The following is a 27,996-nucleotide window of genomic DNA, read 5'->3' as shown; positions in this document are numbered from 1 at the left end:
AGGAGAGAACGAGTTATCGGTTCTCTCTGACTCGAGGCTTTGAATTCTGCATCGTGAGATTGAATTGGCCATCATGAACTGTCGTCTGCTAGTGTCGTTTGTCATCGTTGGACTTGTTGCTCATCAAGTATCAGCACAGGGTGGTGGTAAGTTCTAATTTTTGTTATAAAATGAATCTCTCGAGAGCAAAGGAAAAATTCAAAGAAATTACATTTAGTAAATGTCAATAAAACATTTTATTTTTGTATATATAGTGCATATTATATAAATCAATATATATACTTGGAAGACAGAAATAATGAAGAGTGAGACGTAGCTCTCAGGTTTCCGTTTTTCCTTTTTATTGCAAGCTTTCGGCTATATACATGTATATATATATATATATAATAGCAAATTCTTTTATTATTATTATTATTTGTTTGGCGTCACCTGTGCCTGGGAGGCGAAAAGCGAACTGAATCACTGTGACCCGCAGGTCTCTCCTCCCGATATAACTGATGGGGGGAATGCAGGTGGACCACTACACCGGGGTTTCCCCCTACTCTTATACGAATAGTGCAGTGGGTTCTTAACGTGCAAAGGTGGTGACTCTCCTCTACACGGGGCCTCCATTTAACGTCCTATCCGAGGGACGGAGTGTTTTCCATTGTAACATAGCCTGCATCTATGAAACATGGGAGAGACGTTTACACACAACGCACTGGCTTCAGTCATCCGCCCGGGATGGACTCGAACCCACGATCTTTAGTTCGACGGGCAGACGCGTTACCGACTGAGCCAACACCGCTCTCTTGAACTATAGGGTTATGTTGTCTACCGTGCGTGTGTTATTCACAAAGTAGGAAATCCCTATTCTATTCTACGCCTTCTCATGACAAAAAGCAAATCTTGTATACCTTCAAGATACAACTGATTTCCTCCGCCATTATGTCAAGAGAATAAACGATGTCTTCTACATTGCCTCCCCCAAAATACTATACACTTTTGAAATGGCTGCCAAATAAAAAGTGTAGCAGTTTAGGGGAAAGACTTATAGATATTGAAAGCCAATAAAGTCAATTTTCAAATGACACCAAAGTGTTGGAAAACTATTCATGCTTGAGCGAGCACTGCCCACTGAAACAAAGGGTATGAAAATTAGGGTTGGCCGGAATTAGCCTTCCAATTTCTTTCAGTGTTTTTTGTTTGGTACTTGCAAAGTTAAGGATTATTTGGTGAATTAAAGATCAGACTGTTGTGATCAGTTTGTTATTTGTGAAAATTTAATGCGTTATTAAATTGAAATTGAATGCATGAGTGATCATGAATTGCAATTTTTAGTGCAGCATTTTGTCTTTATCATGTGGATCTCAATAATGTGTACATGACAGTCAGGAGAAGAGGGGGGTAATATGACTTAGGTAGGTGAAGTACGTTGATGGGATAAAGGTCAACAGAACATTTAGCAACCCCTCTCTCCATCTCAACCCCCTCCTCCCAGCGCTTCTCTCCTCCTGAGAGACTAAGCTCGGCTAGGCTGGGCAGGAATTTTCCTTACAGTTTTTTTGAGTGGTTATGTCCTTTGGAACTTGCTAAGCTAAATTAATGAGTGAGATAAGTTTTGGTTTCTTAGACAAATTTCATGAGTTAATAAATTGAAATTTAATGCATGAGTGAACAGTAGTTGTTATTGTAGCATATTCATCTTGTGGACCTCAGAAGTGTGTTCGTGAGAGTCAGAGTAATGTGATGGTACCTGTTACAAGCAAGAGGGCGAGATATGCTAAGACTTGGTTAAAAGGGCATTCTTCTTCTTTCTGTCCTTTCACAAATTAAAAGTCATATGTACTCTCCCCGCTCCACCTCAATTTCCGACCCCCCCCCCCCTCTCTCTCTGTCTCACTTCCTGGATTGTAGCCTATTCAAAACTTAACTGCAAAGTGACCTATGGCTGATGGTCATTTTTTTTATTGAATGATTACCAAGAAATTTAATGATTATGATGATTAATAAAATAATTTGTTGAAAAAATGAATGTTTGATTGATCACATTGCACACTGAATGAGTTGATTTACTGATAAATTGATGATTAAATGAATGATAGGAAAAAGTTGATGCCCAAATTCAGAATTAATCATTAAATCAACATTCTGCTCTGGACTTCACGCGTACATGATAATAGCCATCAGTCTCTCAAAAGGAGGGGAGGGTGGGAAAGAGAGAGGGGCGGGGGCTGAATGTTCTGTTGATCCTTATTCCATCAACCTACTTCTCCCACTTAAGTCCTATCTCACCCCCTATTCTCCCGACTCCAACACATTGCTGCGATCCACATGATAAAGTTGAAATTTTGATATGAAATATTTAAATATTGAAGTGTCCAATTGGTTGATGGACATTTTACAAACATGGTGTTTATTGGAAAGGAAAATAAATATTACCAATGAGTTTATATGGAACAATCAATATATCACATTTCAAGGAAAATCTATCCATAGACCATTGCAAACATAAAAGAAATGGGATTCACCAAAATTACTGTTATGTTAGATGAATTTGGACGCCCACTACGCTGGAGGGAAGGGAAGGAGTATTTTGAATTGTTAGATTGCTATAAAATAATGCCAGGGAAATGGAAAGTTTTTTTTTACAACAGAACTACCATCATCTTGTAAAAGAACCTGATGATTTCCCTTCTCTTTTCTGTGAATCTGCATTTAGACAAATTCAGAATATATCGACAAAGCCATTTTATCGCACTTTTTTAAACATTGATTACTCTGAAACCTCCAAGGTGTTTACTCGCTTTAATCAACTTTACAAGATCGATAGGCAACAGACTTCCAAATTGTTCACTCTTCCATTATGAATCACTATTGACACCAGACTTCGAATCGCACACTATAAAATTTTAAATAACTTAATACATAGAAATGAACGCATACATTCGTAATTCCGAAGCTTCGTAATTCCGAAGGTTCGGTTATTCCGAAGGTTCGTATTTCCGAAGGTTCGTAATTCCGAAGGTTCGTCAATCCGAAAACGAAATAAGGTTCGTAATTCCGAAGGTTCGTCAATCCGAAAACGAAATAAGGTTCGTAATTCCGAAGGTTCGTCAATCCGAAAACGAAATAAGGTTCGTAATTCCGAAGGTTCGTTAATCCGAAAACGAAATAAGGTTCGTTAATCCGAAAACGAAATAAGGTTCGTTAATCCGAAAACGAAATAAGGTTCGTTAATCCGAAAACGAAATAAGGTTCGTTAATCCGAAAACGAAATAAGGTTCGTTAATCCGAAAATTAAATAAGGTTTGTAATTCCGAAGGTTCGTTAATCCGAAAACGAAATAAGGTTCGTTAATCCGAAAATTAAATAAGGTTCGTATTTCCGAAAATAAAAAAAAATTCATTTTGGTAACAAAACGATGTTGTCATTACGAAGATTACACGATATTATGCAATGACGATCGATGATACATGCATGTGTTGTGGCCAAAAGCATGTATTTCATAGGCGCCCTGATCAAGCATAGGCTAATTTCGATTTTATCTGAGCAATTGCTAGCCTACGCAAATGGTTTAAAGATGCCGGGACTCAAGTGTGTTGGTCGCGTGCGAGTAACCTCTAGATAATAGGATTTGTATTGGAGGGGATGTCTTTTTTAATAACAGCTTCTGCTGGTAATAAAAATATAAATAATACTATAATAATGATCCTTGTGAGATGTTGAAAGCGCGAATCGCAAGCTCAAACTAGTAGACATTTCATGTAACAAGACGTGCACTTAAACATTCTGAGCAGTTTTTTTAATCGTGAGAAAGATGTGTTTTTAATCGTGAGAAAGATGTGTATCTTTCTAAAGAATTAACTCGAGGGCGAGCTGTAATTTGTTTATATACTGACCTGGGGCCCGTTGCATAAAACTTTTTACCTGAGAAAACTCAGGTTGTTTTTACCGGAGTTTTTGCCCTGTGCTAAAGTCAATGGCGGAAATCAGACTAACCTTAGTTTTCAGTTTTTACCAGAGTTTTCTCAGGTAAAAAGTTTTATGGAACAGACTTCTAAGTAATCTTTTAAGGACTGCATTTAGTGACTCATGAATAGAATATATATCTCACGAACTATATAATGAGAGCGCGAACAGCAAGCTTAAAATGTGTGTGATATTCCACCTGAAAACTGGACATTTCATATTTTTTTGTAACCAGGAATAGAATGAGTTCCTCAACAATACTTGATGCGAGCGAGAAACGTGAGTCAAAATTTTCCGATTTTCCAACCTGAAAACTGGACATTCTAAGCATTCTTGTAAAAAAAAATAATAGCTGGGAGAACAGTTTTCAGAACTGAAGTGGCTTCCCTGGGTAAATAATATCTATATCATTATTATCATTCTAGGCCTACATGAAATTTCCAAAAGTTTGAGCACGTGATTCGCTCGCAACATCTCAAAAGGATGCCCTTTTAACAGTAATTGACCAAAAAGGCGAATTTTACATCTTCAGATTTGATTTCTTTCCCCCCAAACCGCTTGCTCGCTACGCTCGCAGAAATGAAACGTAAATATATAATTTATCAATCAGTGATCACTTAAATTTTTTGGCTCAATTCAATTACTACAAAACACACAACCTCTTTACACAGATGATAATCTCATGGTGAAAATATACGTTTGCACCAAATTGCCCCTATTGGCCCCTTTTTTGGCTTTGCCCCCCCCCCAGGAAAATATGTTCCGCCGCCACTGGTTGAAACACGCATCGTCTTCATGGCTTAGTGCAAAAAGTTCTTTAATTGTCCCCTTTAGATCAGGTCAGAGCTTATATATTTAAAATTTCTGTTTGCGATCTTGCTCGCAGTTATTATCTAAATTTAGTTACATAGGCATCTCGTTTTGAAGATCACAAACATATTGCCCATCATATTAAAAAAAAATATACATAGCTCGCGCTCGCATTATTTAAAAGGGTTTATTTTGTTATTACATATTTACTTTATTTTATAAGTATAAAGCTAATTATTGACTGTTAGGACTACCCTTTCAAAGAAACAATCAAAAATTAACTTTAAGCTGCCGATCGAGGAAAATGTGGCTGAAAAAAATATTGCCCCCCCCCCCTGTTTGACGAAAGTTGGATCCGCCGGGAGGGAGGCAGGGGGCACTTGCACCCCAAAAATGAAATAAAAAACAGGGAAATGAATATTTTCCAAAATGGGAAAGTTCCTTTTTCAAAAATAAATATGCCGTTTTTCGTGTTTTTCGAAATAAAATACTGGAATATTGCAAATTTTCAGCTTGCGCTTCGCACTCTCATTCGATTGGTGAAATATGCATCCTAAAGAGGTCACTAAATGCTTTCTTTAACAGGTTCCTTTTCTGGTCAGTATGTTTAAGCTGCGTTTTGCGCTCGTGTTAATTTTTTAGTTAGATGCTCATCTTTTTAATGACAGCAGAAATCTGCTCGGATTTTTAAAAACTTATTTTCATTTTTTATTGAAATACCCTAAAGTTTTAGCTTGTGATTCACGCTCGCAACACCTCGCAATTATGCCATTTTAAGAATAATTGACCCCCAAAACGTTTTACAACTTCACCTTTGAATTTGTTTTACCAAGCCGCTCGCTCATTACACTCTCTCCCGAAAAATAAAGCCTAAATATACGTTTTGCCATAATAAGAAATCACTTCAAAAAAGGTTTTTCTCTACTAAATCACTATCAAACACACAATGACTTCAAGCAGATGATAATCTTAAGGGGAAAATATCACCAAAGTGTCCATTTTGACGTATGAGTTTCATTTTTTGGCTTTACCCCCCAAACGAAAATTCGTTCGGCCGCCCTTGCCTTCCCATCCTCATAACAATTGAACGGCAACAGTGTCCCCCCCCCCCTCCCCCTTGCCTCTGCCTCTGCCTCTGCTTTCCCGGTTTTCATTTTTCGGATTAACGAACCTTATTTTGTTTTCGGATTAACGAACCTTATTTCGTTTTCGGATTAACGAACCTTATTTCGTTTTCGGATTAACGAACCTTCGGAAAAACGAACCTTATTTCGTTTTCGGATTAACGAACCTTCGGAACAACGAACCTTATTTCGTTTTCGGATTATCGAACCTTCGGAACAACGAACCTTATTTCGTTTTCGGATTATCGAACCTTCGGAATAACGAACCGTCGGAATAACGCCACAAATGTTCGGATTAACGAACCCTTTTTCGTTTTCGGATTAACGAACATCGAGGTATAGGCAATTTACGTGTTTCGGAATTACGAACCTTCGGAATTACGAAGTGTAACCGAAATCAATGGCTCACAAAAATAGGAAAGAAAACCAATGCATTATAATCTTTTTTGCAATGCGACACCCGAGACATTAGATCATTTGTTTTTTGCATTCCCTAAAATAGGATCCTTTTGGAATGCGTTGCGTATGAGAGTGACTGACTTTAATCCTAATCATTTCCTTTCACGAGATACTGTTTTATTTGGATTACTAGAACCACTTAGTCCATCCACCTTAGCATTTAATTATCTAATTTCACTTGGTTTTGTGTAATAGTTTTTTGTGACTTTGTTTTATCTTCTGTTCATGTTGTAGTGGTGTTTTTATGTCATACTTTCGGTCATGTTAATACATGAAAATGTCATATTTTTGGGTTGCTTAAGCCACCAAAACTGGTCACGGTTGATCATTAATTCATCACAACGCCCTTAACTTTGCAAAATCGAAGGATTTGCCTCTCAAAAAACTGACATAAATTGGAAGGCTAATTCCAGCCCACCCTCATTTTCATACCCTTTGTTTCAGTGGGCAGTGCTCGCTCAAGCATGAATAGTTTTCCAACTTTTTTTTATGTCATTTGAAAGTTGACTTTATTGGCATTCCATATATGTAAGTCTTTTTCCTCAAAGTGCTACATTTTTTATTTGGCAACCATATAAAAAATGTATATTTTTGGGGGGACGCACTATATATAGTTAAGACTTTGTAAATAACACACGCACGGTAGACAACACAACCCTAGTTCAGAAGAATTTGCTATGACCCATGTCAGCAAATAAAAACTGAAGAAGGCCAGGGCTTAAAGCTTTACAACATAGTGTATACTTTGCTTCATCCTTGATTCTACTCTACTCTTCACACATATGTTATAAACAATGATCAAAGCGATTGATACATATTTTCACGCCTCTCTCGTAATATATATATATATATATATATATATATATATATATATATATATATATATATATATATATATATATATATATAAATATATATATATATATATATATATATTGTAAAGAAATGGATGAAGAGAACAATGGTAGGCGTAGCTTAAATCAAGGTTCCCCAGAGCTATCTACCCTTTGGAAAAATTGGTGATGCCGAAAAAATGTCTCTGCCGGGAATCGAACCCGGGCCCCCAGCTTTGAACGCCGGTGCCTTAACCACTAGACCACTGGGGGCCCGGGTTCGATTCCCGGCAGAGACATTTTTTCGGCATCACCAATTTTTCCAAAGGGTAGATAGCTCTGGGGAACCTTGATTTAAGCTACGCCTACCATTGTTCTCTTCATCCATTTCTTTACAATATTTAAATAAAAAAGAGTTGCCAAAAGCTGTTGTACATGTATAACTTTACACATTTATATATATATATATATATATATATATATATATGTGTGTGTGTGTGTGTGTGTGTGTGTGTGTGTATATATATATATATATGCCTACATACATATATGTTTTAAGTTCTCTACTTTGGGAGGTTCTCCTTTGTAAAAAAAAAAACTATAAAGACCCTGTTGTACATTTTTAGTAATGCAGGTCTAATGTTATGATGATGATGATGGTAATGATGATAACGAGGATGATGATAGTGATTATGGTGATGATGGTATTGATGATGTTGATGATGCTGATGATCATCACGATGAAAATAGTAATGATAATGATGATGATGGTAATGATTGGAATTCTCACCAACTCAAAGGAAAATTATTTATTGTCTTACTCTTTTTAGATAAGTCTATTTCACATCGATTTGAATCACTTTATTATACTTTAGGCTCATGCGCAGGATGTTGTGACTGTGGATATATGAACGGTTGTTACTGCGATGACTATTGCCAGGACAATAATGATTGCTGCTCAGATTACAGTGCCAATTGTGGTAAGTTTTTTTGTGACGATCATCCATTTCCTTTCTTTCTATATGATTGGAAAAACAAGTGAGTTTCAATTGTCAAAATTATGTATTTTATCTTACCTGTATGATTTCTAACCGATCATTCACTAATTGACAAAACTTTACATTCGGCGGGAATGAATGAATTCTTCTTACTTTACTCTTTTAACTGCATCAGAACACAGACAATAATATTCTAAAAACCGAGTAAAAACAGCGTTCTTCGTGGCGTCTCCTCAAGCATTTAAAATTGGTCATAAATTTTTGATGAAAAAACACAACTTATTTAACACAAAAAATAATTGAGAATTCTTATCAGTCTGGGAGTAGTCCTAATAGCTTACTATTGATATGCATCATTTAAATTCCCATGAAATGAATAAAAACATTAAAGATATATTGTTTGTTTATTTTTTTTACTTTATGAACACAGCAGCCTCCTCCATTACCAACCTGCGTGTAAGATAATCTTTACTTCATTATGTGTAGATTATTGTTTTATGTATGCAGTTTATTTCAAGATGTACGAAAGCAAAAGGTTTAAAAAAGAAAATGAACAAAATGAAATCTCATCTACGACTGTCCGATTTGCTCGAACTTCACCAATATTCTTCTTTAATGGCTACAAGCATTTTTACATAGATGAATTAATGAGGGAATATCATTTATCTCTTAACAGTCGTCGTCGACCCCTGCTCATCCGCTCCATGTTTGAATGGCGGTGCTTGTGCCCAAGGTCAAGGGACTTCTTATTATTGCACTTGTCCGTCAGGATATAGCGGGCAAAACTGTGAAGGTAGACACGCTCATTTTTTTTCCCAAATATGAACAAACTCTACTTTACTTATGGAAATTATTTTAATGTATAATTTCTACATTTCATTCCTTATTCTGATAAATTATTGCTACTGTAATTGTCTTCTAATTTGGAATTTAATGTGTTGGAGAATTCTTACAATCATGCCAAAATTTCAGGTATTCGGCTGCCATATGTACGTAATTGAATTTGTGAAATAAAATACCATTGTTAAATTAAATTGAATTAATAGCATTCTTATCTTGATATTATTTGACTATTCATTCTGGTTTCTGTTCGTGTATAACGATTGAAACATTTCAATAAGATTTATTCACTACCTTGTTGATATGAGGGCCGGGAAAATGTTTACAGATCAATGTATGGCGATATTCATTCTTGTGTTATTATTATCATTATTATTATTAATATTATTATTATTATCATCATCATCATCATCATTAATGATATTATTACTGTTATTTTCATTATACTTTGTCATGCATGGAACTCCAGTGGAAGCAAAAAATGTGATCCAATGGTCTGAGTACAAAGTATCGACAATTAAACACAGATGTGTGGGGGTGTGTGTGTGTGCGTGCGTTCGCTTGTGTGTTTGTTGCTTGGTGTGTCAGCGGTAGAATTATGATGAAAATACAATTTAGATATAAAACTCACACAAATATCTATTAATGAATTATTTAGGGGCTCCAGCCCGCCATCACCCCATTAGTGCTCATCCGTGTCTTTGTCTTTTGGCAGCATTCGTTAGGTTTCCATTAATAAAAAGTCAGAGTGAAAAATTGAATTAAAAAAGATGACATGTCAATATTTTTTTGTTTATTCAATTTTGGAGTAGGCCTACAGACTGGCGTTATATGGAAGATGACCCTATATAGTGTCATTACCATATTTTGGATGTTTCCTTTGAATGATTTTGTTAAAACTTTCAAACTTTCACCAGTGTGCTTTTCTACGTGTTTTTGCCACCGGCATTTTTACATAAATAGCAATAAAATGTTTGGAACTACCAATCAACTCTTTACATATTTCGACGCTTGTTCGTCCGCTCCATGTTTGAACGGCGGTATTTGTACCAACGGTGAAGGGACTTCTTATTACTGCAGTTGTCCATCAGGATATAGAGGTCAAAACTGTGGCTGTATGTTCCTATCTAGACGAATAGAAAAATAATGCACATTTAATTAATTCCACCATCTCCTAGGAGCGCTTCATGAAATTACCTGTCGAATGTTTTATCTGACAATTACCATAGTAACATAGCTTCTCAACTAACAAAAATCAAGAAAGGCTGTCAGATTTGACAACTTTTCGTACGAATTCGGAATAATGTTGATAAAACACTCTCTCGTGGTTGATGTTTATTCATTGGTTTTGATATATAATACATCTTCGTTATTCATTCCATTATCTATTCGCGATGATTAAACTTTCCTTTTCACTTTCAGACACATACATTTTAATGACCGGTATTCCATCCCTCTAGCTTCCTCGAAAGTTTGACAAAGTAATGATTGCCGTACCGTTTTCTCTAACCCCTCTAGAGATTGTTAGTACCTGTCAAGGGCGTTGTGGTGGTCGAGGAATAGGAGGGTGTTGGTGTGATTCATCTTGCAGAAATCTTGGTGATTGCTGTGAAGATTACAATGCATACTGCCAACTAGGTGAGTACGATGCAATGCCTGATCCAGGATTTTCCAAAAACAGAGGGGGGCATTTTTGTTCTGAAACATCTGACAAGCAAAGGGGAAAATGTCTTCGATCCCGAATGTACATGTAGGTGATTTATGTCACAAAAATCTGACAATAAAACAAGGTCTTCACTTATTTGTTTTCATGACTTTCAAGGGAGTGGAGGCGTATGTGCCCCTCCGGATCCGCTTCTCTCACGAAGTATATGTTGTCCCTTTTTGTTCAAAATAGTGTGAAGCCTTGCCTTGATTGTTACAATCTTTGCATTAAAAAGGTGATTTTTCCTCCCTTGGGCGTAAACACGAAATGGAGAAAAGGTATCTTTTAATTCATTATCGTTGTCACTTTTTTTGAAATTTTCTTGGGTTTTGACATGGTTAAAGCTTATTTTAAATTGAGGAATAAGGGTGAGTTATCCAACAAAAAAGAGACACTTGGTATTCAAGTAATAGTGCATAGAGGTTTTCAAAGGCCAATCTGCACCGGTTCTATGCAAAAAAACACCGCTATACTAAACGGTTATACTTCGTAATTCCGAAGGTTCTTTATTCCGAAGCTTCGTAATTCCGAAGGTTCTTTATTCCGAAGCTTCGTAATTCCGAAACACTTAAATTTCCTATACCTCGATGTTCGTTAATCAGAAAACGTAAAAGGATTCGTTAATCCGAACATTTGTGGCGTTATTCCGAAGGTTCGATAATCCGAAAACAAAATAAGGTTCGATGTTCCGAAGGTGCGTTAATCCGAAAACTAAATAAGGTTCTTTGTTCTGAAGGTTCATTAGTCCGGAAACGAAATAAGGTTAGTTAATCATTTAGTTTTCCGACTAACGAACCTTCGGAATTACGAACTTCATTTCTTTTTTGGATTAACGAACCTTCGGAATTACGAACCTCATTTCGTTATCGGACTAACGAACCTTCGGAATTACGAACCTTCGGAAATACGAACCTTCGGAATAACGAACCTTAGCAATCCCCGAACCTTCGGAATAACGAAGCTTCGGAATTATGAATGTATGCGATAATGAACAGAGGGTCAAATTCTGATTAATGGAATGATACCCTTTTTCATAGGATCTCATCGGAACGCTAATTTTTTTTTTTACAAAATATGGATATGGTTAGCTTAGATGAGAGCCCGATGCATAGGAACAGGGGATTCAGGGTCATCGAGCAATGGGTTGCCTCAAATGTTTTGGAAATCTCGCGAAGATTTCCAGGTGAAAAGCTTTTCCGTCGTATCTCTTCCAGCGATTCCATCCTAGAAATGAACTCAGATGTAAATCCCCTTTTAATTATTCAATTACAGACGGATGTCTCTCCTCTCCGTGTCAGAATGGAGGCACTTGTATCAACAATGCAGGATCGTATTCATGCGAGTGTCTATATGGATTTAGTGGTTTTAACTGTGAAGGTTTGTACAATATTTTATGTTTTTCGCACAAACAATGCAGTAATTTTACCATACCTTTTTGCGTTGTTGATTTTGAATATTTTCTTTTCTTCATTTGTGTAGTGATTCCCACTTTTTTACATTAGATTATATTCTTATTTTGGATTTTTAGTATTCTCGCCGATTCATACCTAAAGATTTTTAAGATGGGACCTTAATGCGCTGCATGGTATTTCAGAATGTAGAAGGGTTATAACAACATTTATTGTGCAGGGAGACTAACTTATAAAGCTAAAGCGGTTGAATGTATGTGTGAATAAGTAGCGATATTATCTATCAAAAAAGGATGGGTGAAATGAATAATGGGCTTTAGCAGCCCATTACATATTGCTCATATAGCGCCTTTCTCTTCGGGCATTTTAGGTTCCTCTAACAAAATAACAATTTTGGAGAAGAAAAAAATCTTAAAAGATTATTTAAAGTGTCTCTCGTATACTTTCAGAGACTTTCACCAAATATGCTTCTCTCGTTGATCTGCCACAATCATTTTCACATATCAAATAACATAATATTTAAAACTATTCACCAACTCTTTACAGATTTTGACGCCTGTTCGTCCGCTCCATGTTTGAACGGCGGTGTTTGTACTGACGGTGAAGGGAGCTCTTATGATTGCAGTTGCATGAATGGATATTATGGGGATTTTTGTCAACGTAAGCTCTTCTCTAGGTCGTAGTCAATACCTCCTATAGGCATGATATGGCACATTAAATAATTTTTTCATTCTTTGTAGATAATTTAACCAAAGTATGTACAAATTAAGGTTTAAGAAATTAATCTTAGTAATTCTATTTCAACATCATGTCCCATGAAGTATTCCTCTATTCATGTTTTCGTTTCCAGCGAAAGCTGTGAATCTAGAAATAAGATACCATTATCATAAAGATGTTAAATACATCGATTAGAGCTAATCTTTTGGGGGTCGGGTTGGAGAGGGGGGGATAAGTATATCTTCATTTCACGTTTATTTTTAAAATAATGATTGAGAACAGGGTAATTGTTTATATTTTCATGGAGTTCAGAAGTAACACCTAGAAAACTTGCTATGGAGTAAACATACATTTGATTAAAAACCCTATCTAAATGGGAAACATAGAATTTACATTCTTTTTACAATAAAAAAAAAACAACCTCGATGTGACGTACGGGATTGGGGAAAGAGAACCTAAAGGGGATTTTTACTTTTTTTAAGAACAGAAAGTGGACTTATTATATTGATAAAAGACTGGGCCAATGTTTTTGCCACACCCATTTCTGCCCTTTTCCCCATGCCAGGTGTTCCATTTCCTTTTATTTTGATAACGTTTACAAAAATTGAAGGGGCAGTCGACTCATTATTTCTCTGACTCGACAGAGGATTTGCATACTAAGTGTCTAGTGTAAGTTTCAATTCCACGAAGAATGGCGGGGGTAAGAACAAGCTAAATATATCTGCTCAATTGGTCGAATTATTTACAATCTTGGACTCGTACAACCATGTACTAATGGAGGCACCTCGCAATTATCATCGTGGATTATCTTATTATCACGATTGCCCTAACGACAATCTGACCCTCATTGTGATTGTGTGTTCTATAATTATTTTCAGGCCATATCGAAGGAAATATTATCTCTCTTTATTATTTTTTCTGCAGGAGGGGGGGGGTAGGATCAGAACGGCCTGAATGTCCAATATTCCCACCTAAGATCAATATTGCTTCATTAATTTGGGCATTGATAATGATAGGCCCACTACCTGGTACATGTATATTTATCCGGGGTAACCATATTTTGAAATCAAGAAACAGAATCAATTCTTGGTACAAAGAATGGTATTTCTTGCCATACGCCCTTGTCATGCTTGTAGGTCCCGTACGTTTCTGGCTGAGCGAAAACTGGCTCTTGCAGAGTGAGAAATGGTCATAACCTCCATTATTAGCTGGATTATACAGAAAATAAAAATGCATTGTACCTTAAGAGGGTCCATGGTTACACTATGTAAATTGGCCTAAGACCCTTATAGCACATGATCTATACGCACAGAACTAAATTTATTTTGTGACCTTCATTTCATTTTAATTGAGGTGTATAAGCATCATTAGTATAGGCCCTATCACTATAGTCCTGTTCAGTGGCGGCACCAATGGTCGGGAAAGGACGATGGAACTTTGCCCTATAATATTTCTATTTCCTTCCACTTGCCCCCCTCCCCCATCCTAACTTCAGGAATCCTAGTGCCGCCACTGGTCTTGTCTTTATAACTTTTGATGTAGAATAGTTACACATCGTTTGATTTTTTTTATATCTAATGAACAATTACTTTTGAACACAGACGTTAACTGGTGTTCATCTTCTCCCTGTCTTAATGGAGGGACGTGTAATAACACTGGAAGTTACTATACCTGTTTCTGCCAAGTCGGTTTCAGCGGACAAAACTGCGAATCAACTCAAGGTAATGCAATACGGCACAATAAACATAACCAGGGCGACCTCAAGTCATCATTATTTGGCTTTCATTGAATTTAAATTGGAGCGCAGACTTTTAAATGTCACTAGGGTAACTATTGGATAATGACAACTAACCAGTGCTATCAACTTTCATTAAACATGGATCCCTAGTGGTCATTTTGCTTAGATTGATGTTCCTGTTTTTACCTGTAATCACCGTAACTCTTTGATTTCTCAATAAAAAAATTGCTCTCCACCAGCACATGACTAATCTACACATTGGCCAGTTCTATTCCCACGTAAAATCGAAATAAGAACAGTATGTTCACACCAAATACTGATAGGAAATGTTTTATATAACTGTTTTCTCCACTCCCTCTAGTGATTGGTACCTGTCAGGGGCGCTGTGGAGGACCAGGCCAAGGAGATTGTTACTGTGATTCTGTTTGCCAGAACCTAGGTGATTGCTGTGAAGATTACAATAGATATTGTCTATCTGGTGAGTATTCTCCTCGACCTGATCATGATCAGTCCGAATCCTATATAGTCCTGTTTGCATTGTTAGCAAACATTTGCGATTTGATTACAGTAATTTGTTTTATGGTTACTTTCACGTGCTTGTATAAAAGGGATGATTTTCCTGGTCCTTTTAAGTAGTTTGTAATATTCTTTTTTTTAATAAAGTGGACTCCATATTATGAAAGTACGATTGGTTTATGAAATCATCGTCATCAATATCAGCGGCGTCATTGCTGTCGTCATCATCACCATCGTCACAATTCATGTAATTATCACCATCATAGCTGTCATCGTCAACTTTATCATCATCCACTTCTTCATCATCAATATCATCATATAATGTAAACGTAATCATTATCATCATCATCATCATCATGACATCATCTCCACATCAATTAACTCTTAGAATGTAAGCATGTGCTAATGTTTTAAGAACTGAATGCTTTAATAGTATCTTGTTCATCTGTCAAATTTGTCAAATAAATTTGTTCATTCGTTTAACAAATAACAAATCATTCAACTTTTTATTTTGTATGTTTCCTTTAAGCCTTAATGTCAGGGGCGGTGGAACCGCCCCCCTCCCCAATAAAAAAAATCCAGGAAAATGTCTTTAAAAATGAAATGTGCAGTTTTTCAGAATGAAAAGCAAATTTTAATGAATACAATTTTCCGGCTCGCGATTCATCCTCGCTTCAATTATTGTTTATTAAGATATTCATTCTGTTCCTGGTTACAAAACATGTTTAGGATGTCCAGTTTTCAGGTTGGAACATCACATTTAGCTTGCCCTTCGCGCTCGCATTATTCGATTGGTGAAATATGTATCCTATTCATAAGTAAATGCAGTCCTTAACAGGTTTTTTTTTTCCTGGTCTATACATTAAAAAATTCAACTCATGCTCGCGTTAGTTAGATAACACCTTTTTCATGATTACAAAAACTGCTCGGAATGTTTAATTTTCATATTTTATTACATGAAAATGTCAAGACGTTTGAGCTCGCAACATCTCGCAATGATGCCCTTTTAACAGAAATTAGCGCCATAATCGACCAAAAAGCGAGTTTTATAAACTTCAGTTTTGAGAATTATTCCCAACCGCTCACTAGCTACGCTCTTTTACGGAAAAATAAAAGCCTAAATGTAGATCTATATCTTATCAATCAGAAATCCATTTAAAAAAACTTTGCTCAACTTAATTACTACAGAACACATTACTTCACCCAGATGACAGTCTCGTGGTGAAAATTTCCGTTTACATCAAAATGTCAATTTTCACCTATATAAGTGCCCTTTTTGGCTTTGCCCCCCAAAATAAAACACCGCCCGCCTCTCCTGCTAAGTGTAATTGATCAGTAACTATAACTAATTACTATTTTAATTTTTATTCACACAAATATTCATTTGCATATTTATTCATATTCATTGTAGGGATTGTTTTTATTTATCAACGGTTGTCATTTATTGCCAACATATTTATTTATTGCTCATTCATGTACATATTTTATCTTTTTTGTAAGGAAATGATACCAACCCTTGTGACTCCGGGCCATGTCTGAATGGTGGAGCATGCTATGACGGATACAATAATTCATTTGTGTGTTTCTGTCCCAGCGGATTTTATGGAGCATACTGTCAATATTATCATGGTAACGCATATTAAGATTCAGTTTGAATAATTGTTAAAGAGACAATTGTTGATTATGTTTGATGTTTTGATGTAAATTTGAAATGAAATACACAGGAAATTGATAAATGCTGTTAAAAGAAAAACAAAGAGAGTGCCATGTTTAAGTCAATACTGATATATCACCAGGATTTGGGAATTGCTCTTTTACAAGGCTATTCTATGCAGGATCCCTTCTCACTTTAAACCGGGACTTAAAACATTGAATTTTTTGTTTAAATCGAGAATGAAATGAATGATAATGGGGAACTAAAAACCGAAATTTTGTATTGAAGAAAAGTAGGCCCATACAGTACTTGACTAAAATCATGTTTTATTAAATACCAGTTAATAAATACGAGAAAATCTTGTAAGAGAATGTAGAAATAATTGAATTGATAGGTGGCAAAAAGTTATATTTTGTTACCTGATTCTATTTTAATAAAAGGAAATGATACGAACCCTTGTGATTCTGGACCCTGTCTGAACGGTGGGGCATGCTATGAAGGATACAATAATTCATTTTGGTGTTCCTGTCCCAGCGGATACTATGGAGAATACTGTCAATATCATAATGGTAATTGAAATTAAGAATCATTAAAAAATAACTCGGGTCTAAAAATTTCTAAGACTTTATAATTTGTATTTGTGCTTTTGTGTAGATGATAATACCCAGAGAGGCAGATCAATGATGTTTCAAGGGGGGGGGGGTATTTTTTACAGGAAAATTTTGACAACCCCCAAAAGTGGTCCCTTCAACCAAATCGATGTCATTTTGTTCCATTAACAATTTGACAAAATGCCTCACTGGCCTATGCATGACATATTCCACTAACATTTTTGGGGGGCTCGCAAAAGGGGTAGGGACTAGATGTCCCCTCCAGTGGCAAACCGTGACCCGGAGGAGACAAAGCACTGGGGGGGGGGGCACAGTATTGTTCACAGACAATGCAGTGCCTCCCCCGTGCTTTGTCTCCTCCGGGTCACGGTCCGCTACTGGTCCCCTCCCCCGTCTTGATCCGCCACTGATATTGCAAGAAATCAGAAAGAAATAATAAAATCGTTGAGACTCTACCCTATCGCGCTAACATTCACTGTACATTAGTAACAAAAAGATACTGTAGTAATTTAATGATTGGTAGGTCTATAGAATCACAAAACTGAATTCTCTTTAAAATCTTTGTAAATATAAAGTCTCAGAATTGAATGAAAAAATAAATATACCAATTAGAATTCTGTTTTGAAATGAGATACAAGCTTACAAAAAGAGAAGACATTGTAGATGAGTGTGTGAATAGTTCAATGATAAAACGTGATATTTTGTTTTTCTGATTTTATTTTAGGAAACGATACCAACCCTTGTTATTCTGGACCATGTCTGAACGGTGGATCATGCTATGAAGAATATGATAATTCATTTTGGTGTTACTGCCCCAGTGGATACTATGGACAATACTGTCAATATCATGATGGTAATCAAAGTTATAAATCAGTTTCAATTTGTTAAATTCTAAATAATTTGTGATTTTGTTGCCTGTTAATAGCTGACCATAATAAGAAAGAAATAATATAATTGCTGAGGCTCTACACCGCCACATGCCTACATTCTGTGCAAATCATTAACTCATATTTTGCGGCAATTTGATTATTTGTAGGCCTATAGCATCACAAAATTGTGAATTCTCTTTGGAATTTCTCTAATGAAAATCATCCTAAATATTTATTTCAAACAAATGCACGCATTTCAATTCTGTCATCACAGACAAAGTGAAACATCAGTTTTCAAATACGAGAAGATCTTTTAGGAGATTTTATAAATAGTTCAATGGATAGGTGATAAATATTTTTGTATTTTATTATCTGATTTTATTTTAATAAAGGAAATGATACGAACCCTTGTGATTCTGGACCCTGTCTGAATGGTGGAGCATGCTATGAAGGATACAATAATTCATTTTGGTGTTCCTGTCCCAGCGGATACTATGGAGAATACTGTCAATATCATAATGGTAATTGAAATTAAGAATCATAAAAAACCTGGTGTACAAAATTTCTAAGATTCTATAATTTGTGCTTTTGTGTAGATGATAATACCCAGAGAGGCAGATCAATGATGTTACAAGGGGGGGGGGCATTTTTTACAGGAAAATTTTGACAACCCCCAAAAAAGGTCCTTTCAACCAAATCGATGTCATTTTGTTCCATGAACAATTTGACAAACAAAAAAAAATGCCTCACTGGCCTATGCATGACATATTCCACTAACAATTTTTTTGGCTCTCAAATGGGGGTAGGGGCTGGATGTCCCCTCCCCCGTCTTGATCCGCCACTGATATTGCAAGAATTCACAAAGAAATAATAAACTTGTTGAGACTCTTCCCCATCGCGCTAACATTCCCTGTACATTAGTAACAAAAAGAAACTGTAGTATTTAATGATTTGTAGGTCTATAGAATTACAAAACTGAATTCTCTTTAAAATCTTTGTAAATATAAAGTCTCAGAATTGAATACAAAAATGAATGTACCAATTAGAATTCTGTTTTGAAATGAGATACCAGTTTACAAAAATAGAAGATACTGTAGATGTGTGTGTGAATAGTTCAATGATAAAACGTGATATTTTGTTTTTCTGATTTTATTTTAGGAAACGATACCAACCCTTGTTATTCTGGACCATGTCTGAACGGTGGATCATGCTATGAAGAATATGATAATTCATTTTGGTGTTACTGCCCCAGTGGATACTATGGACAATACTGTCAATATCATGATGGTAATCAAAGTTATAAATCAGTTTCAATTTGTTAAATTCTAAATAATTTGTGATTTTGTTGCCTGTTAATAGCTGACCATAATAAGAAAGAAATAATATAATTGCTGAGGCTCTACACCGCCACATGCCTACATTCTGTGCAAATCATTAACTCATATTTTGCGGCAATTTGATTATTTGTAGGCCTATAGCATCACAAAATTGTGAATTCTCTTTGGAATTTCTCTAATGAAAATCATCCTAAATATTTATTTCAAACAAATGCACGCATTTCAATTCTGTCATCACAGACAAAGTGAAACATCAGTTTTCAAATACGAGAAGATCTTTTAGGAGATTTTATAAATAGTTCAATGGATAGGTGATAAAAATTTTTGTATTTTATTATCTGATTTTATTTTAATAAAAGGAAATGATACGAACCCTTGTGATTCTGGACCCTGTCTGAACGGTGGGGCATGCTATGAAGGATACAATAATTCATTTTGGTGTTCCTGTCCCAGCGGATACTATGGAGAATACTGTCAATATTATAATGGTAATTGAAATTAAGAATCATAAAAAACCTGGTGTACAAAATTTCTAAGACTCTATAATTTGTGCTTTTGTGTAGATGATAATACCCAGAGAGGCAGATCAATGATGTTTCAAGGGGGGGCATTTTTTACAGGAAAATTTTGACAACCCCCAAAAAAGGTCCTTTCAACCAAATCGATGTCATTTTGTTCCATGAACAATTTGACAAACAAAAAATGCCTCACTGGCCTATGCATGACATTTTCCACTAACATTTTTTTTGGCTCGCAAAAGGGGGTAGGGACTGGATGTCCCCTCCAGTGGCGGACCGTGACCCGAGGAGACAAAGCATTGGGGGGCACAGCATTGTTCGTAGACAATGCAGTGCCTCCCCCCATGCTTTGTCTCCTCCGGGTCACGGTCCGCTACTGGTCCCATCCCCCGTCTTGATCCGCCACTGATATTGCAAGAAATCAGAAAGAAATAATAAAATCGTTGAGACTCTACCCTATCGCGCTAACATTCACTGTACATTAGTAACAAAAAGATACTGTAGTAATTTAATGATTGGTAGGTCTATAGAATCACAAAACTGAATTCATTCTAAAATCTTTTTAAATATAAAGTCTCAGAATTTAATACAAAAATGAATGTACCAATTAGAATTCTGTTTTGAAATGAGATACCAGTTTACAAAAATAGAAGATACTGTAGATGTGTGTGTGAATAGTTCAATGATAAAACGGATATTTTGTTTTTCTGATTTTATTTTAGGAAACGATACCAACCCTTGTTATTCTGGACCATGTCTGAACGGTGGATCATGCTATGAAGAATATGATAATTCATTTTGGTGTTACTGCCCCAGTGGATACTATGGACAATACTGTCAATATCATGATGGTAATCAAAATTATTAATCAGTTTCAATTTGTTAAATTCTAAATAATTTGTGATTTTGTTGCCTGTTAATAGCTAACCATAATAAGAAAGAAATAATATAATTGCTGAGGCTCTACACCGCCACATGCCTACATTCTGTGCAAATCATTAACTCATATTTTGCGGCAAATTTACTATTTATAGGCCTATAGCATCACAAAATGGTGAATTCTCTTTGGATAAATCATCCTAAATATTTATTTCAAACAAATGCACGCATTTAAATTCAATGTTTACAGACAAATGAATTACCAGTTTTTAAATATGAGAAAATCTTGTAGGAGAGTTTATAAATAGTTCAATGGATAGGTGATAAAAATTGTATTTTATAATCTGATTTTATTTTTATGAAAGGAAATGATACGAACCCTTGTGATTCTGGACCCTGTCTGAATGGTGGAGCATGCTATGAAGGATACAATAATTCATTTTGGTGTTCCTGTCCCAGCGGATTCTATGGAGAAAACTGTCAATATCATAATGGTAATTGAAATTAAGAATCATTAAAAATCTCGGGTCTACAAGATTTCTAAAACTCTATAATTTTTGTTTTTATGTAGATTATAATACCCAGGGGCAGATCCATGATTTTTCTGGGGGGAGCATTTTTACAGGAAAATTTTGACAACCCCAAAAAGTGGTCTTTTCAACCAAATCGATGCATGACGTATTCCACTGACAAATATTTTTGGCGGCTCTCAAAAGGGGGTAGGGGCCGGGTGCCCCCCCCCCATCTGGATCCGCACTGATATTGCAAGAAATCAGAAAAACTACAAAAAAAAACTTGTTGAGATGATTGGTAGGCATATAGAATCACAAAACTGAATTCTCTTCAACATCTATGTAAATATGAAGGCCTCAGAATTTGAATACAAAAACAAATATACCAATGAGAATTCTGTTTTGAAAAGAAAAATAAAAAATTACAAAAAGCGAAGATATTGTTTTTTAGTGTGGGAACAGTTCAATTATGAAACGTGATATTTTGTTTGTCTGATTTTATTTTAGGAAACTATACCAACCCTTGTTATTCTGGACCATGTCTGAACGGTGGATCATGCTATGAAGAATATGATAATTCATTTTGGTGTTACTGCCCCAGTGGATACTATGGACAATACTGTCAATATCATGATGGTAATCAAAATTCAGTTTGAAACATTCAAAATCTAGATATTTTGTGTTTTTTTTATTAGCTGGTCGCAATAAGAAAGAAATAATATAATTGTTGAGGCTCTACACCCCCGCACACCTTCATTCTGCACAAGTCACTAATCGTTTTACGATGAATGGTATAGGCCTATAGCATTAATAAATAGTAATTTCTCTTTGAAATTTGACTAAACGTAAATCCTAAATATACAGTTGGAACAAAATTAATGTACGCATTAAAGACAAAATGAAATACCAGTATTACAAATACGAGAGGATCTCGTGGAAGAGTGGGAAAAGCGAAATTTAAAGGTGATAAAATGTGATATTTGTTATCTGAAATGATACGAATCCTTGTGATTCTGGACCCTGTCTGAACGGTGGAGCATGCTATGAAGAATACAATAATTAATTTGTGTGTTCATGTCCCAGTGGATACTATGGGGAATTTTGTCAATATTATAATGGTAATGCAAATGTATAAATAAGTTTCCAATTTCTAAAAGCCTATGCGACTGTATGTACAGTAGTTGATTAAAATAATGCATTTTATAAGAAGAAACAAATAATGACGCCTACATCCTGTGCACATCATTGACCCACATGCACAGCAAAAACTGTGGTGTTAACTGGTGTACATAGAGGACCACACCAGTTATTTTACACCAGTGTTAAATTGGTGGAGTTAGTCTTACACCTATAAGTGTTATTACAACACATTTGGTTGTTACATTTACACTCTTTGGTGTTATATTCAATCTCTAGGGTGTAATTTTAACACCCCAGGGTGTGGTCGTCTATTATCACCAATTGGTGTCAGTTTTAACACCGCAGTTTTTACAGTGTAAATTCTCATTGGAATTTCTCTAAATGTATACCCTGGATATTTTTAAAACAAATGTACCGATTAAAATTTTGTATTTAAAAAGTGACGTTTTACAAAGCGAGAAAATCTTGTAAATTGACTGTGAAAATAGTGAAACTGATAGGTGATTAAAAGTGATTCTTTCTTTATTTGAATGAAAGAATATAATACTGGTCTATGTCCTCGTCAGTCGAGATGTTAATGATTAACGGTCAATCTACTCTTTTTCGTTTTTTCTATATTGTTATTAATTTGTGTGTGTGACAAAGTCAATGACAATGACAATGATTTAACTGAACCATGTCACCCTAATTCAGGTATTGGGGACACTATCATAGAACATTAAATATTCAAAATAATTTCACAAAAAATATATTTACAAAGTATTTACAAATAATTATGTACAATCGTATGTTTACATATTATAATGAAGAGTGTTTTTTTTTCATTTTCATTCATTTATCTATATTTCATATATTTTAAAGGAAATGATACGAATCCTTGTGATTCTGGACCCTGTCTGAACGGTGGAGTATGCTATGAAGATTACAACAATTCATTTGTGTGTTCATGTCCCAGTGGATACTATGGGGAATTTTGTCAATATTATAATGGTAAGTAGAATAATGAATCAATTTGAAAAAAAAATGTTAATGACATTTTTTTGTGGGGGGGAATTCTTACTAATTATGCTCTACGTGTTATTAAAGTAGGGCGTTCCAACTTATAGCTGAATCTTTCTGCAAAGAGCACATAAAGACAAGACATTCTTTTCACCCACTTTTCATGTCGGTTGGTTTAGACTTTATTAAAAAATGACTTATCGACACATACTCAGAGTGTAAACATGATCTCGCTTATTTGTTCACGATAAAAAAAACAACAATGCATTAGGTCTATAAAACAATTGTTCGTAAAGTAATCATTGATAGCAATCATGAATTGAAACAATTCTATGTTAAATCAAGTAACATTGATGTTTAATGTTTGCCTTGGTAGAACATCAAGACTACTATCTATTATATTGCGCGACCTCTGACCCGAAACGGACCCGGTAGGCTTGCGAGGCTCAAATATTGGGAGACGGTCGTGTAATAATAAAATATGATGATTTACTTATAATTCTATGATTGATTAAATATTCATGCACTATTTTTGTTTTCTATTAATGTTTTATCAACTAAGGTTCATTTATTATTTTCGTTTGTCCTTCTATTTGCTTACTGTTCTTTATCTATTTTGATTAAAGGAAACTTCTGTGCCTCTGCACCTTGTATGAATGGTGGATCATGCTTCAATAATACGTGTGTCTGCCCCAGTGGATACTATGGGAATACTTGTCAATATGGTAAGTAAGACTCATTTACAAGAGTCTCCATAGGTACGATCGTCGGTTTTCCTGAGGCACAAGTGCAATCCAATCCAATTCATATTGCCCCCTTTCCTTTCGGTCAATTTCATCTCTTTTGGTTAATTACCACGAGGTAATTGTCTTTGAATACAGGGAACAAATTTCAAAGTGTGATTGGGGGTAATTGAATATGCATCCAATCACAATTTGATAGTCATTTTCACCCCCCAAACCCACAATAGAAGACAACGCAATGTAACAAATTTGGAAGCTTTATGAATATGTTTTGTCGTAGATGTAATAAATAAATCTATATTGGTCTGAAATGTATGAGAAATCAATATTGGGGCATATCACTTTACAGTCATTATATTAAGGGTGACCGATATTGTATCGGCCACTGGAATATGTGACCATGATTGTTCTGAACTTCACACTTAAGTGTTGGGTTTTTCTCGTATATTCGTGAACATGTTGTTTTTATGAGTTTGTAACACGGTTATGATAGACTATGCGATGCTCATAAATTCATTCCCATCGATATCCATCTACCTCAGTCATGCACCTGGTTTGAGTGCACCACCATGTCGATGGAAATCTTGTTGAAGGGAAATTACGCCGTGGCAGGGATTCACATTGCACCATAAGAAGTAGTTCTTTAATGAATCTGGGCCCCGTCTTACAAAGAGTTACGATCAATCCAATCAATCTTAACTCTATGGAAATCCATCAGTGTCATAATTTTTTCTCCAGGAAATTTGAAAAATGTCCTTTGTAAACAAAGGAAAATACACCAAATTGTCAAGAAATCAATTACTTTATGGATATACATTAAGTTCTAGAACCAAATTTTGAACAAACATGCATTTCATTTGCTGACTTTGCTGGCTTTCCATAGTTGCGATTGATCGGATCGATTGCAACTCTTCGTAAGACGGGCCCTGTTCTTCCATTTTATTTTGCTCAGAAATTGATGCCTGTATGTCTAGTCCCTGTCAAAATGGAGGAACTTGTCACTCATATGCGGGCAGTTTCTACTGCAGCTGTCCTCTTTATTTCTCTGGAGTATATTGCGAGTATTACATGTAATGTAAGTAGATCTATTTGTCATACACTGTTTTCCCCCTAAGTTATTCTCTACCCGTTTTTGTTCCTATCATCACGTGAGAATGATCCACTCCACCATGGCAAGACCTATAGTTGATAAACATGATAGACAATTACTGATTATTTTCATTCTGTTATGTATTTATTCATTATACCAAAGAATCATACTAACATACTAATAGAGGAATCAGGGAATTGTTCTAATTTGGGATTTATGCAGTCAGTAATCAATTATTTTACTTTTTTACCTCATATAATGGAGATCGAGATCTATTGATCACATGTAATTAGTCCCTCTTCTGCATTGTTCTCATGGTCTGACTTTGTTTTACACTAACCCTCGTTTTGACTTAAAAAAAATAATTTCTTCCTATGATTCTCTTTTTCGTCATTTTTACTTATTCTAAATACAAAGCTGTCTTTGTTGAGAAGACAATTATATACCCACGCCCGTTTCTTAGAGGGGAATCCAACCCAAATAAAAACTTTTTTCAGAGGAAAAAGAAAAAATCAGACCAGTTGGTAGGTGAAAGTTTGAACAATATTGGACAAATAAGAAAGTTACGAATTTTTAATAGGTGTAAATATTTGTAATCGCTCTACCCATGGAGACTTCAAATTGGCCGCATATTATGTGATGTCATAGTGATGTTAGGCAAGGGCTACTCTTCCATGTACTCCAATACATAAAAAAGATAAAAATTTCTTTCTTTTTTTCTTTAAAAGTTATACTTCAAATCATAATTTTCTTTCATGAGGACATAAAATAATATACTACCTGGGTTATGTTTAGATTACTGCCCCAAGGGAATGGTTACTATGGGAGAAAACCACAAATCCCCAATAATTAATTACATGGCCTATGGGAAAGTTGTCCTTGCCCCTTGTCATAATCTACTTACCCAGTTGCCAATTTGAAATCAACATAGTCTTAGCATGGACCTATTAATATGTACATAGTCTTAGGGATCTCGATTTTCACGCAGCAATAACTTTCTTATCACTTTTCCGATTTCTTTTAAATTTTCGCCATTCTGTTTTCTTTATTTTTCTCCTTTCCAACACAACAGTTATGATCAAGGCTGAGTTCCCCTTTTAATCACTTTAATACGAATCCTAGGCCTACTACAACCACGTAAAATCTGAATTCGTGATTTCATGAATGCTATACAGTTGGTAATTGAAAATTTACTTTTCTGTTTCTTTCAGAAAACGAGAATGAACTCATTGAGAAGTATCACAGCGCATTGAAAATGAGGAGGAAGACATTGATTGTTGCTATTATCAACTATTACTTGAATACTGTGTTTTTTTCTAAAGAAACAATAATTGCTTGACGTCATATCTCCAGACTCCTGATATTCAAAGAAGAAAGTCCTAATTGCACTTGTAAAGGCTTATGATGACGTAAAATCAATGAAGCATATATACACTAAGATAAGAAAACAGATTGTATAAAGAGAAATGTAAAGAATGGGATTTCTCAATAATATAAGATACTCAGATCACTCTGAAGTTTATGATGGAATGAAATATAATTGAATAAGTTATTATTAGTGAGCCTTTTGCATTATTCACTATTACATAGATGGTGTTGAAACAAAAAGAGCACACAATAGTGGCGCTCTTGCAGATGGGCGTTACCCATCGAATTTCATTTATTATTTCTTTCGGATACAGCGGCACATGGGAGAAGGGCGTCTTCTCCCTGTGTCGGGTTCAAAACTTTCACGGTATTGCCGTTGCAGTCACTTTCAACGTTACTGAAGTGAAAACATTAAATAAAAAGTATTCACGGGCGTCGTAACAGGCATAATTTCACTTTTGGTTACCCTAATGAGCGTTATACAATCTTATAGTTATACAGCTCAAGCAGCTCTTAGTCCGTTATTAGGCCCTTATGGGCCTACACAATTTATTTAAGGTATTTTTGAAACGTTTGCCTCCATAACAAGTCAATGTCGTGCAAAATCATGGACAATGTTCCTCCATGCTTAGTCATATTAATGATATTAATAATAAATAAATAAAAATTGTCTCCCCTCATTTAAAACTGTTAGGATTCTTTGTATATCTCCAAAGAGAGAGAGAGGGAGAGAGAGAGAGAGAGAGGTATGCATGATGTTGTATCTAGTGTGAGGTTTCCTATGGGTGTATATGTGAGGGGGTGTGTTTGTAAGGGTGTGTGTGAAGGAGGGTGAGGGTGTGGGTGTGTGAGAGTGAGAGAAGGAGTTTGCACGCGTGCGAGAGAGTTTGGAATATGGGATTTAAGGTTTGACTAAGACTGGAGCATTTTGAGGGGGGTACAAAAAAGAACGAAACGGAAAAAATAAAGTATTCAGAAGATTTTGCCCCCCCCCCCAATTCCTCCATCCTTTGAAGGTAAATACAACAAAGTCAGACGTTTAAAGGGGAATGGTTTGGTAAAGCTCGGTCCTCTATTTCCTCATAATATGATTGCTCTCGTGTTCGCATTTCGCGCTTTTGATAGTTCTAGAATGGTTGTGGCAGGGGAGTCAAATTAACGCACCCATTGGAGACG

General features: G+C 35.6%; 1 protein-coding gene across 1 annotated transcript; it reads left to right on the top strand.

Annotated features, from left to right (window-relative positions):
* The first annotated feature begins 31 nt into the window (after positions 1-31).
* LOC121423355 (fibropellin-1-like) lies at positions 32-27,215 on the top strand. Its single transcript, XM_041618711.1, has 15 exons — positions 32-146; positions 8,053-8,157; positions 8,852-8,968; positions 10,534-10,653; positions 11,993-12,097; positions 12,676-12,789; positions 14,448-14,567; positions 14,946-15,062; positions 16,601-16,729; positions 17,195-17,323; positions 18,090-18,218; positions 23,482-23,610; positions 24,246-24,344; positions 25,315-25,437; positions 26,664-27,215. Exons 1-14 carry the CDS (start codon positions 74-76, stop codon positions 25,434-25,436), a joined length of 1,608 nt encoding a protein of 535 aa, XP_041474645.1. The 5' UTR covers positions 32-73; the 3' UTR covers position 25,437; positions 26,664-27,215.
* Positions 27,216-27,996: the final 781 nt, after the last annotated feature.

Source organism: Lytechinus variegatus, chromosome 10 (genome assembly GCF_018143015.1).
Source record: "Lytechinus variegatus isolate NC3 chromosome 10, Lvar_3.0, whole genome shotgun sequence".
Lineage (NCBI taxonomy): Eukaryota > Metazoa > Echinodermata > Echinoidea > Temnopleuroida > Toxopneustidae > Lytechinus > Lytechinus variegatus.
Note: the sequence above shows the minus strand (reverse complement) of the source record. Positions and strands in the feature narration are given on the sequence as shown.